General features: G+C 40.0%; 1 protein-coding gene across 1 annotated transcript in view; it reads left to right on the top strand.

Annotated features, from left to right (window-relative positions):
• The window catches only part of LOC126426658 (pre-mRNA 3' end processing protein WDR33), a 181,097-nt gene extending 170,072 nt beyond the window's left edge, over positions 1-11,025 (top strand). The window contains exons 15-16 of the mRNA XM_050088544.1: positions 2,724-2,877; positions 10,537-11,025. Of these exons, the coding sequence (XP_049944501.1) occupies positions 2,724-2,877; positions 10,537-11,025 (643 nt within the window). The remainder of the gene's footprint in view (positions 1-2,723; positions 2,878-10,536) is intronic.
• Positions 11,026-14,176: the final 3,151 nt, after the last annotated feature.

Raw genomic sequence — 14,176 nt, 5'->3', positions numbered from 1 at the left:
GGGACCAGTCCCCACTGTACCAAGTTATTTTGTGACTACTTCTCTTCTTGTACCAGGAATTAGCGATCATCAGCCCATTCCTCTTGCAGAATTCCAGCAACAATTTTCCTTCTCTATTTCGGTTTCCCCAGCCCTCTGGTCCCATTATCTCCTCGAATCCTTTCCTGTCTTTGCCAACATGTGCATTGAGGTCCCCTATTATAATCTGATTACCTCCATTTAGCTGCTTTTGCATGTCATCTTCAAATTCCTCCTTCTCCTTTTTTGTACACCCCATCTGTGGGGCATATGCTTGGATGATTTCAATGCTTTTTCCTTTCACTCGTACTCTGGCTTTTATCATTCGATCATTGATACCTTCCACCTCCTCCTGCAGACCCTCTCTGACCACTATTGCCACTCCATTTCTTCCCCTCTCATTCCCTATCCAGTACAGTTTACATCCTTTACTTGGTGGTTTTTCACCAACTCCTCTCCACCTAGTCTCAGCAAGTCCCAAGATGTCCAATTTCCTCCTTTCCATCATTTCTACAATTTCTTCTAACTTCCCAGTTAGAGTCCTTACGTTTAAAGTGCCCAGTCGTAAACCATCTCGTAATCCTTTTCCATTGCTTGGTCGGTTTCCTTTAAATCCGTTCCGTGATCCGAGGCATGTTCCCTTTTTAAAAGCAGTTGATTTATCCACTACTGGCTTGCTAGGCCTATCGCAGCTTCACCAGAGCCCCGTTAGCCGTCACGTTTCAGGGTTCCCATAGAGCCTTCTCAGCTACCGTAGCGGTCCTGGGGCACACGAAGTCCCCGCTGTACATCGCCCCTATAGGCAGTCCCCTACTTTGTGCCATTGCCCATCTCCCACGACTTGGACGAGGGGTTGGACTTATGGGAGACTCTGTCAAATTCTTTATGCAATTCTGTCAAATTCTTTATGCAATATCATATGTCTCATTTCATTTTCATCTGCATCCCCATCCATTTCCATAATATTGGCCTCAAAGACATCACCCTTGTATAGACCCTCTGTATACTCCTTCCACCTGTCTGCTGTCCCCACTTTGCTTAGGATTGGTTTTCTGTCTGAACCCTTGATATTCATACAGGAGGTTCTCTTTTCTCCATTTTGCACTTCCTGTCGATGACATTTTTGAGAAGTTTGTATTCCTTTTTGCCTGCTTCATTTACTGCATTTTTATATTTTCTCCTTTCATCAATTAAATTCACTATGTCTTCTGTTACCCAAGGATTTTTACTAGCCCTCGTATTTTTACCCACTTGATCCTCTGCTGCCTTCACTCAAAGCTCTCTACTGTATTTCTGTCCCCTGTTTTTGTCAGTCGTTCCCTAAAGCGCTCTCTGCAACCTCTGGTTCTTTCAGTTTATCCAGGTCCCATCTCACTAAATTCCCGCCTTTTTGCAGTTTCTTCAGTTTTAATCTAAAGTTCATAACCAATAAATTGTGTTCAGCATCCACATCTGTCCCTGGAAATGTCTTACAATTTAAAACCTGGTTTCTAAATCTCTGTCTTATCGTTATATAATCTGTCTGAAACCTTCCAGTGTCTCCAGGCCTCTTCCACATGTACAACCTTCTTTCATGATTCTTAAATCAAGTGTTAGCTTGATTAAGTTATGCTCAGTCCAAAATTCTACCAGGCAGTATCCTCTTTCATTCCTTACCCCCAGTCCATATTCACGTACTCCTTTTCCTTCCCTTCCTTTTCCTACTATCGAATTTTAGTCCCCCATGATTATTAAATTTTCGTCTCCCTCATCTATCTGAATAATTTCTTTTATTGCATCATACATTTCCTCAATCTCTTCATCAAGTGTGGAGCTAGTTGGCATATAAACTTGTACTGTGGTGGTAGGTGTGGGCCTTGTGTCTAACTTGGCTACAATAATGCATTCATTATGCTGTTCGTAGTAGCATTCATTATGCTGTTCGTAGTAGCTTATCCATGTTACTATTTTCTTATTCTTTATTAAACCTACTTCCATACAGACCCAGCCAGAGGCTGGGAACTGTCCAAGATGATGATGATGATGATGATGATTAAACTTACTCCTGCATTACCATTATTTGACTTTGTATTTATAACCCTGTACTCACCTGATCAGAAGTCTTGTTCCTCCTGCCACCGAACTTCACTGATTCCCCCTATATCTAACTTTAACCTACCATTTCTCTTTTTAAATTTTATAACCTACAACCCAGTTAAGGGATCTGACATTTCATGCTTCAAACCATAGAATGCCTGTTATGTTTCTCCTGATAACGACATCCTTCTGAGTAGTCTCCGCCTGGAGATCCGAATGGGGGACTATTTTATGTCTGGAATATTTTACCTAAGAGGATGCCATAATCATTTAACCATACAGTAAAGCTTGTGCCCATGGGAAAAATTATGGCTGTAGTTTCCCCTTGCTTTCAGCTATTCGCAGTGCCAGCACAGCAAGGCCGTTTTGATATCTCTCTGTTGTGGTTGCACCTATGGTACAGCTGTCTGTATCGCTGAGGTGCGCAACCCTATCCACCAACGGCAAAGTTCATGGTGTGCTGCATGTGTGTTTTGGGGGGGGTGGGGGGGGGGCGGGGGGGGGGGGGGGGGGATAGATTACATCTCTCTGTTCAAGTTCACAGAATATACCAACAGATATTTTCCTTGTTCCTGGAAAACTGAGATATCATTACAAATTTTCAACTTATGACCCGTGTTGTTATCCAGATATCGAGACATCGGCCCGGTGGAGGACCACGACATGAGGCAGCAGTGGGCACCCAGTGGGGGTGGGGGACCCGCACCTGTCCCTGGAGGCCCACGGAAGAGGCGCTGGGGAGCGGACAATGGCTCGGACGATGGACGACCTTCTACTCCACAGGTGCTCACTCTATGGACTCGTTATAATGTTACTGACCTTTTACGTTGCCTCAAGCTTCTTGTTGAAGTTGACCTTAGAGAAACTTGTTTAGCTAATTAGCAGGTTCAGTCACGATAAATAACGACTTGCTAGCACAAGACACTCAAGTTCACTTGTTTCATTCATTGCACGTATTGCTTTAAACTGACCGTTATCAGCTTGTATTTTGTAATTTTAACAATTAATATATCAATGGTCAGCACTTCACACAATCTCTGAGTGACTTGACAGAGTTTCTCAAATGGTGATACCAATAATGAATAGTAGCTTTACAATAACGTCACATAAATGTTCACATTTTGAGTATTGAACACAGGCTGTTAGAATAAAATAATAAGATAATGTCTGTATTGATTGAACGATAATGCGCCATTAACAAAAATTATGCAGTGAAATACAGATTGTACTTGATTTCACTGTTATGCCCAGACTAACATAGATTTATGCATTCAGGCTACTGAGAGCCGGCTGACTGACTTCTTCTTGCACAGGGCCTGTTAATAGACACATGTATAATGGGAAAACTACAGTTTGGTAAAATATAAGTTTATTACATGTTAAGTATTAACATAAAAATGGGAAAATTAGAAGATACAAAGATACAATAGACATTTAAATGAGTTTGTTTAACCAATAGCTATATAACTAGAAAATGAGAAAATTGTCAGTACTACTTTATGGGACAGCAGTTTAATGTGTATTACTTTATGCCTTACGATGCATCCTATCGCCTGATTCATTATTTTTAATTATGTCATGTCATAACTATCTGTTCTTAATTTGATTCAGTCTCTCTTCGTTACTTGCCCTATCTACCCATCTGACCTACAGTATTCTTTATAGCACTGTAATTTGAAAGCATCTATTCTCATCTTGTCTGAACTGCTTATCATTCATGTTTTGTTTCCAAGTCACATATTTACAGAAGAGACTTCATGACACTTCTACATCAGAATGTTTCTCTTTTTCAGAAAAGATTTTCTAGCTATTACTACTATGCAATATACTGTAGAGCCATTACTTCTGCCATCATCAGATAGTTTGCTCCCCAAATAGGAAAATTCATCTACTCCTTTCAGCATTGTATTCCTTTTCCAAATGTATCTTTAGTTTATATTATGGGTTCCTCAGCACACAGATCGAATAATATGGGGTACAGGTCATAACCTTTTTCAAGTAAGTTATGGGAATGCGGCTACATGACAGCTTCAACAACTGACGATATTTTGACAGGTGCCATCCCTGTCAACAAGAAAGCATTGTGCTAGGAAATTTAAAACCTTGGTATGCAGAGTGTATGTGAAAAGACAAAAGAAACACACAGGGGAAACACTATCACAAGTACGCAATCAAAGGCAACCAATGTCAGAAGTATCAATATTGAATAGTAATAATTAATAGCTGAGGTAGCATTAACTCCATCCTTATGATCTGGGGAAGAACAGGAGCAGATTCAGAATTTAAGCAAAAAACCTGCATTTCTATACATAAGATCACTTGCTTATTTAATCTCAACTGATTCCTCAGTAACACTCTCCCAATAGCTTGAAGTTCATGCCAGAATCTTGTTGTTGTTATATTCTATAGAATGACTGCTGCCAAGATAATTTTCTACTACAACAGAGTCATTTGGCTTTTGTAAGCATATTTGACACTTATGCTCAATACATCAGCCCTCCACGGTCCTGAGAGTTTGACCAATACTTGAGGCACCACAACTGCGCAGTGGTCATCATAAAATCCACATGCCTTAAGAGAAATGCCATTGAAGTGAGAGAAAATTGGTGTGTTGTGTGTTGCCATAACATGAGCACGTATTATAACGTCAGTCTTTTTCTATACTCTTGTTACTTCTGAAGTCCCCACATAATTTATCCATTATTGCCCTGCTGAATGAAAATGAGATGAGTCATTCATTTTACCAACAAGGCAATGCTACTGCTCATATGGCACATCATTCCCTATGACTTATACATGTAATATTTGGAGACAGAGTAATTACAAAAGGTCCCTGGCCCCTGCACTCGCTGGATACGTCACCACCCGATTCCTTCCTTTTGGGTGTAGCTAATGAGCCAGATATGGAATACACGAAGAAACTTGTGGACCCTCTTGTTTGCCAAATGGGGTCATTATCGAGGCAAGAGGTAGTGTTATGTGGTATTAGTGTGATGTCGTGGGCCAGTGTCTAATTTTTTGTCCAGTATGCTTGGATGGGTATGCATGTTACCATGAAGCCAATGTGAGCATAGTTATGGTTATTGATAATATGCAACAAAGGAGACATTTCATTTAGAGTGCTAAAATTGAAATAGTTTGATATTTTCAGGGCTTCATTAAATTTTCATCATCATAGCTTTGATGTGTTCTACCTCTTGTTCGAGAGAAAGGTCCCTCATGTTCGAGATAAAGGTCACAGTGACAGACTGGACTGTAATGTAGCTATATGTCTGCACTAGGTTGATTGGTTGCACTTCGTCTGCCTCTACATACATAGTGTCCTATATGCGGTCTCCTTTATAGATGAGCTACTAGTTCCTAAAACTAGCCCAATAAACTGATGTCAACTATTCTCCTTCCCTACTACTGTTCATAAGTGCTCATTCTATAGTGTATTACTTAAAAAAGTTACACCTAGATATTTAATTGATTTGGCTCTGTCAAGCAGCTCACCATTAATACTGTCTTTCAACATTACAGGATTTTCTTTCCTACTCATCTGCTTTAACTTACATTTTTCTACATTCAGAACAAGCAGCCAATCATTACACTAAGTACAAAGTCTGTCTAAGGCAGTTTGTATCCTTCTATAGTTACTCGTCGATGACACCTTCCTGTACACCACAGCATCATCAGCAAACGACCACAGATTGCTGCTCACTGCGTCAGCCACATCATTTACATATACAGAAAATAAGAGTGATCTTATCACACTTCCCTGGGGGCACACCTGATGACACACTTGTATCGGACAAATACTCGCAATTGAGGGCAACATACTGAGTTCTACGTCTTTAAAAATCTTTGAGCCGCTCAGATATCTGGGAACCTGTTCCTTATGCTCAGAAATTCACAAACAGTGGAGCACCACGTCAAATGCTTTCTGGAATGTGGGATCTGCCTGTTGCCTTTCGTATGCAGTTCTCTGGATATCATGTGATAAAAGGGCAAACTGTGTTTTGCATGGGCGATGCTTACTGAATACATATTGATTTGTGGACAGAAGCTTTTCTGTCTCAAGAAAATTTATTATATTTGAACTTAGAATGTGGTGAAGATTTTTGCAGCAAATTGATGTCAAGGATATTGGTTTGTAATTCTGGGTTGCATTCTTTTATCCTTCCTATCTACAGAAGTCATGTGTCTCATTTGGGACTTTCTGATGGGCAACAGGTCTTGATAAATGCAAGCAAAGTAAGGGGCCAGTGCTACTGAGTACTTTCTGAAAAACCAATCTAGGATTTCATCTGGACCCTGTGACATATGTGTTGTCAACTCTCTTAGTTGCTCCTCTACAGCAGGGTGCCTATTAGTTTGTCATTTATATGGAAGTCTTTGTGACAATGAAACAACAAAATGTCTTTACAATCCTCCTGTTTGAGTGATTTATTAAATGTGAAATTCAAAACTTTGCTTTGGTTCTGAGCTGGTGAAGCCAATAACTGTGATATGACATGAAGTTATTTATTGGAAGGAAAGTGGTGGTGACAGACCAACGTGCAGTGTAACCAGAGATCTTGGTTAGGTAAAAGGTGATAGTTTGGTTGTGTGTTGCTGAAAGCAATAAGTGTGATGCATCAAGAAGCTGGCTAAATTTACCGAATGTTTCTAATAACTATTCTGAAAACAGCCAGTGGCCACAGGTTGGTTACACCATGTATAGCTTTGTTTTGTCATTTTGGACTGGTAAAATGCTGTCTTCCCCCTTTCCCATCCCTTCTCGAAGCCTTAAAAGGATGTCTATCTGCTGATTTCATTGGCAGTTTGTAACCAGCTGTTCGCCATTAACAGTGAGATGGGGTGTTCCTCATCATTTTGGATGAGTGTGAGAGAAATGCATACATTGACATACATTTATTTTCTGTGGCAGTCATATAAATAACTCTTCGAACATTGTCTTCTTTTGTTTTGATTAATTTTTCTAACTGTAGGTTCTTGAAATGATGCAATGTGGAAAGCAGTATATTATTTCGTCATTGATCACCCACATTTGTAAAACAAAATTCATTGATATAATGGATATTTGGGTTATCTTCTGTGAATATCATAATTATGTTTTTTCCATTACTTTATTTTTCTCCAGAAGAATTATCAATATTTTCATACTCACTGTTGTAACTTAATAAATTGGCGTCAAGTAAAAAGATTAATTTCTATGATACTTTATTTCGAATAAATCTTCTTGTGTAATAGTTTATTGAATGCTTGATACATCAATTGACTTGTCTGACTGAGTGGCTCTTTTTTTAATTTTTATTTATTTTTCCAAGAGCCTTCTGTTTGGACTGATACAGTCCCTCCCTGAATTCCTCTCAAGTGCAAACCTCTTAATCTCAAAGTAACACTTGCATCTTATTGTTCTCAATTGTTTGTTGGACCTATTCCAATCTATGTCTTACCCTACAGTTTTTACTGTCTGCAGCCCCTCTAGTGTTCTCTGACTGTGTACAATACAAATAAAATCAGTATGAACAGATGACATTGGCCATCAGTCAGCTATCGAAGACCAATAAACATTTATGTGATGCTAATTGCAGAACTCAATTATAAATTTTCTTTTATGCTTTTGTTTAATTATACTGGGCAACAATGAAAATGCTTTGGGCTTAAAAATAGTAAATTTACATGTATTTCCATCTTTTTTTTTTTTTAGGGGTGAGGGGGGGGGGGGGGGGTTGGCACACCTGTCAAATAACAAAACACAAATGCTCTTCAGCTACTTGTAAGTCATAAATGTAGATACTGTTGCTGTGACTGTGAATTACATGTAGTTTCTACTCAAATTAATGGAAAATTTCTGGTTTGCGAGTGCTTTTTTAGTGTAAAATTTGTAAAAATGCCACAAAAATATGTAAATATGGTGAATAACTTTTGTTATATTTGTGGTGAAATAACATTTTCCTCACAGAAACGCAATCTGATGCCTCTTGTAAAGACTGCCTATCAGTATTATTTCGGTATGAAAGTAGGGGACCAGGATAAGTCTTGGGCTCCACATATATGTTGCAACGCATGTTCAGTTACACTGCGAGAATGGCTGAAAAAGAAGAAACTATCTATGGTTTTTGCTGTGCCTATGATTTGGCGGGAGCCTACAAACCATACAGATGACTGCTATCTCTGCCTGACTCCACCTATAAAGGCAGTACCCGAATTTTCCATCTGCTATTCGACCCATTCCACATTTGGATAGTTTACCAGTTCCTACTCCACCCAAAAATTGTGTGTTTGACGTAGAAAATGAAGACAGTGTGGAACAAGAAGAACCAAGCAAGCCTTCCATATCCCATGACCCTGATTTTGAGGGAAAAGATGATAAACTGCACAGACTGAGTTAAGCAGAATTGAGAAATCTCATTAGATACCTTGGCCTGTCAAAGGAGAATGCAGAAATTCTTGGGTCTCGACTACAGCAATGGAATCTTCTCCAAAGTGATGTGAGAATCTCACAGTACAGAAAACGTCACATGGAACTGCTTCCCGTTTTTGAGAAGAAAAATAATCTTGGTGTTTGCTGCGACATTAATGGCTGGATGAAATCTTTGAATTTGAACCATGATCCAACTGAATGGAGACTATTCATAGACTCCTCCAAGCTTAGTTTGAAAGCCGTGTTACTTCACAATAGGAACCTTCTTTCATCTATTCCTGTTGGTCATGCTGTTCACATGACGTATGCAAATATGACGGCTCTCTCGGACTCAATTAAATATCATGAACACAGATGAAAAATCTGTAGTGATCTAAAAGTCACTACCATACTCTTAGGAATGCAACTGGGTTACACAAAGCATTGCTGCTTCTTATGTATGTAGGACAATAGAGATAGGAAATTGCATTATATTAAAGAAGACTGGCTTGCAAGAAATCTTCACCCTAGTGAGAAAAACGTCGTTGCCGAGCCTCTTGTGGACCCAAAAGACGTTCTTCTTCCACCCCTACATATCATCGAGCTGGGTTTGATGGAAAGCTTTGTCAAAGCTATGAATCGAGAAGGACGAGCCTTTAAGTACATAAGAGAGAAATTTTCAAAATTAAGTGATGGTGAGAGATTCCATCAGGACAGTTATGGAACAAAGATATCAGGGCCGTTGGAATGAAGTAATGCTTGTGGATTACTGTTGGTCTTTGTGTAGGGATTCTGTGGAACTCCATTACAAGAGGCAAGCTAAAAGACGACAAAGTCAGTAGGTCACCACACGATTCTCTTCAGACACGACCATCTGCAAAGTATTTTTCCAGCAATTTAGAACTCGTAGCATGTAATTACCAGTTAAAAAAATCAAATGCACTTTCATTGTTGTTAGCATGTATGTAATTAAAATGTATCCTTTTCTCTCAATACGTTAATATGTAATACTTCCACCTTGTTTACATCATAGAAACTAGATCTAATAAAAATTTTTCATTGTCATATTTGTTTTTCTCAACCTAAAATTAGTAGGAATTGCCTCATGAAGTGCTCGAAAAATTCAAAAATTATTTTTTTGTTGCCCAGTGTTACTGGTCTGAAACACCACAAGACTCCTGTCAATACAGATCCCATCTTCACACGTTTGCTGTCTGTCGGCTAAAAGGACACACTGATTGGCACTGTAAAATATGACGTCATTAGAGAACTACTATAGGCCTTATCATGATTATGTAAAATACACACAGAACAGATAGAAATAAAAAATGAATGAATATTTTGAAATAGTGCTAATGTAAATACACTAAAATATAAATGATATGAATATAATAGAGGGAAACATTCCACGTGGGAAAAATATATCTAAAAACTAAGATGATGTAACTTACCAAACGAAAGCGTTGGCATGTTGATAGACACACAAACAAACACAAACATACGCACAAAATTCAAGCTTTCGCAACCAACGGTTGCTTCATCAGGAAAGAGGGAAGGAGAGGGAAAGACGAAAGGATGTGGGTTTTAAGGGAGAGGGTAAGGAGTCATTCCAATCCCAGGAGCGGAAAGACTTACCCGTCAGCTTTTTTCCCCCTAAGGTAAGTCTTTCCGCTCCCGGGATTGGAATGACTCCTTACCCTCTCCCTTAAAACCCACATCCTTTCGTCTTTCCCCCTCTCCTTCCCTCTTTTCTGATGAAGCAACTGTTGGTTGCGAAAGCTTGAATTTTGTGTGTGTGTTTGTGTTTGTTTGTGTGTCTATCAACATGCCAACGCTTTCGTTTGGTAAGTTACATCATCTTTGTTTTTAGATATACTAAAATATAAATGTATAGATGTCTACTTTGCTCTGGCATGAAAGACATCAATGTTACCATCGGTATTTGTGACACTATAGAATACATTCTTGTAATGTCAGTTATTATTTATTTAGGTTGCAATGGTTTCTCATAGTTTCTAACATTTAATTTGCAACTGTTTTTCTCTTTGCAGCCGTACCTGCAGCGTAGCAGCAGCGGATCGGTGCGGACCTACGATCGCGACCAGCGAGGGAGGAGCCCCATTCTGCCCGACTACGAGCCTTACAGCCGTGCGGAATATCGACGTGGTGGGATAGGCTCCGGCAAGCTACCACCACCCAGGTACAGGGACGAGGGCTACGACGGCTATCCGGGGTCACCCTCCGAAGGCGGCGAGGATGTCGGCCCGGAAGGAGACGCCGGTCACGACTGGCCACCCCCCACTGGCGGACCCAGGGTGGCAGGAGGTGGCCTCCTCCCACATCCGTACCCACGCCCGAGGGACAGCACCAGCAGCGGGGCCGACCTCGGATCCGGTGGCTACCGGGGCCGCTCTCCTAACAGCTACCGTGGTGACACGAGAGGGGGTGGGCGGGGTGGTGGCCGCGGAGGTCGGTATTCGTCCAGGGGGCGGGGGTCGATGAGGGGTGGAGCTGGGAAGAGGGGAGGTGGAGGCTTCTGACAGAGTCCGCAGCCGGAGCCGGACAGTGAGGACTGAACGTGGATCGGAGTCCCGTCAGCTGCGGCTCTGTCGGATGGCCACCCCTGATGATATCAGTTATTCGTCGGTGACTTGTTTGCAAAGATAGGGTTGGCCATTTGTCCCTACATGAGGTTTGTCACTGCAATATAGGGAATTGTAAAACTATTCAAATTATTACGGATTCACGGAAGAATATTACGTTTAGTGTTCTCGAGTGATGTGTATACGCTACAAGACTGTCTGTGGTGTGACCTTCTCTGCTCCTATGGGAAATTATTTCCTGAATTGAAAAAGAAGAAGAAAAAGCCACTTAAATTCTGACAGTGGTGCTTATTTGATGCTTTGGGAATGGACCCTTCTGCACTGTTCCATGCCCACACACTGAGAATGTGATTTGGCCAGCCATTCACTGCCAGTCTAGCCTCCTTATGTAGTGTAGGGTAGTGTAATAAGATGTGCCTTGACTAGATGAAGAAATTTTCAACACTTGTACGCTTGCCTTAGGGCTAACTACAGAATCCTAAGTATAGGAATCTTCACCAGATGCTAACTGATCTTAAAGCTCCTCCTAAATGGCCCACATTTACCTATGGAAGCAAAGCATGTATCTTTATGTTTAAGTCTGAAAGTGAGAAATTATTTTTTTCCACTGTGCATTGTACAAGCTTTCATCTTGCAGTGTTGCACCTCACTTGACCATTTAGTTCTTTTATTATTACTGTTACCTTTCCTTATTTTTTGGTGATTTGGTGAGATCTTATCATGAGAGGAGTACAGAAACTTACATTTGTATAATGATTGATTGATTTTTTTTTTTTTTTTTGCAAAATATTCCACACTTTTTTTGCCAAGTAAGCAGGAAGAGCACAGAAACAGAGATAAGTTCATATGGTTACTGTAACGGGAAGCCATTATTGTAAGCATTAAGTACCTCAAATGAGGAAGATGACTGAACATGAAAACATAGATTAAGAAACTTCAGATTGGAAAGTTAGGAAGTGGGGTGAGAGAGCAAATAGGAATTGGACTAATTTTCTGAAGACTTTCACACATGAAATTTCACAATCAGTTAACAGAGTTGTTGTGTAAATGATTCGTCTCCTCTTTACCTGGGTGGAAAAAACAATATTTGTATTGGCATCACCAGGGGGAGGGGAGGTGCCAACTTCAATGTATTATTGAAATTTAGATTGTGTTGAACTATTAGAATAAAATGAGTTCTCATTTTCAGTTATCGATGACAGCACTAATCAGAAATTGTTTTAGCTTCTTGAAGCACAGTTGTGAGCTGTTAGCGTAATTTGAAAATACATTTTTTATTTCTCTAGATTCAATCTAAAAGGCAATGGTCCTAATAAAATGTGCGGCTGCCTTGCATTTGTGTGTGAATCAGGGTGTCGGGAGTGACACAAACATGTGCTTCTGCAGTTATTCATTTTTCTCTTGGTCGTAGTGCTCCTGTTTATACAGTACCCCAAAGTGAGAAATCACAATTGTTTCTCAAAAGTATGGCCAATTTGCATATGAATTTGTATCTAATGCTCTTGGGAACATAAAAGAATACCAGCAGTGTTCATTAATTGGGGTGTACAGAACTTTGGTGTGTAAGGTTGTGTTGGAAAGAACCATGCATTGATCTCAAGCAGGGATGCTGTAAATTAGTGATTATTTTTCATGCCAATAATTTTTAGGCATTAATGTATATTTAACAGTGTAGAGCAAGGACATATCATTTTTCGCCTTTCAGGAACTTGTGGCCTTTGTGTAGGTTTTTGGGATACAATGTGCTTCCTTTAGAACTGCGTAGCTCAGTATGGGTTTCTCTGCTAGTTGACTGTCTGCCATTTCATTCATTTTTTGTTGCAGGCTTTGACAATACACAGGATGTGGCTCTGTGTCAAGGGAAAGAGGAAACACATGGAGCAGAATGATAAATGGGCACAAATATGAGTAAAACTGGGGACACTGAATGTGAATTTATGTGTGTTATGTCTGACTTGTTGGCTGTCTGATATAGCTGACACTCAAGATCGGATCCCACTGTGCAGCATTTTTTAGTTTTCTTTCTACATGCACAGGTTCCGTGGAAATATTCTTTTCAGGAGCAAGTAGTTTACCTACATATCATTTTAATTTTCCTTTCAAGATGGCATTTAAAGCCATTTTCAAATATTTTTATTATTATAATTTTTATACAACATGAAAGTGATTTTTCCCCCTTCGTTGTTACTTGGATGAGAGGGTGAATGGAGAACAAGGTGGTGGAAGGTTTGAAGTGAAGTTGTGTACTTAAAGAAAATGGGAAGAGTATGAGAGTGGATATGGGTCTATGTAATTTGTACAAGTAGCCTGCAGTGTTACAGAAACTGATATTTGCTACCCTGTTTACGTTACTTCCACTGCCGGAGAATTTACGTCATAATTTCGAAGCAGGGAGCACTGGTGTTTTATCTTTTCATGTGTCTTGAAGAATCCATCACAAAGACAATCAGTGGTGCACCAGATGTAGATTAGTGTGCTTTGAGAATATTTTCTGTCACAGTCATCTTGCATTACTACTAAAACATTTTATATTAACTGAGACCTAATGGAGCAGAGGGGTGGCATCAGCCTGTGTTTTGATACCAAGTAAAGGAAAGTATTGAAAAGTGTCTTCCTTTAGTTCAGAGTTTCCATTGTGACAATGTTTCTGGCGCGCGCATGGATGAGCTTGAGTGCGCCTCGCGCGCGCGTTTGTGTGTGTGTGTGTGTGTGTGTGTGTGTGTGTGTGTGTGTGTATTTTGTGGGTTGAGTGGGGGGACAGCATCGTTTTTATCATGTAAATGGGAGTGTTCCTTTAGAAACGTGTGTTGATCAGATCGTGTTGATATCTGTGACCAACACAATGCATTACGAGCAATGAGAGATTAATGAACATAACAACGAAAATTTTGTGATAAAGTTGGCCTTAGTCCAAATTATAGGAAGGGGGTACTGGAGTTGATAATGAGGTATTGAGGTAGGATACGTCTCACTTGTTCTGAGAAATGTCTCTTACAAAACATCGGATAAGGTACACAGTTGCTGTATTGTTTCCCTTACTGCTTTTGCTGTTCTAAAAGCTTACCTTTCTGCAGCTCACTGTTTAATT

Source organism: Schistocerca serialis, chromosome 11 (assembly GCF_023864345.2).
Source record: "Schistocerca serialis cubense isolate TAMUIC-IGC-003099 chromosome 11, iqSchSeri2.2, whole genome shotgun sequence".
NCBI lineage: Eukaryota > Metazoa > Arthropoda > Insecta > Orthoptera > Acrididae > Schistocerca > Schistocerca serialis.
This window is presented reverse-complemented; position numbering and strand designations above follow the sequence as displayed.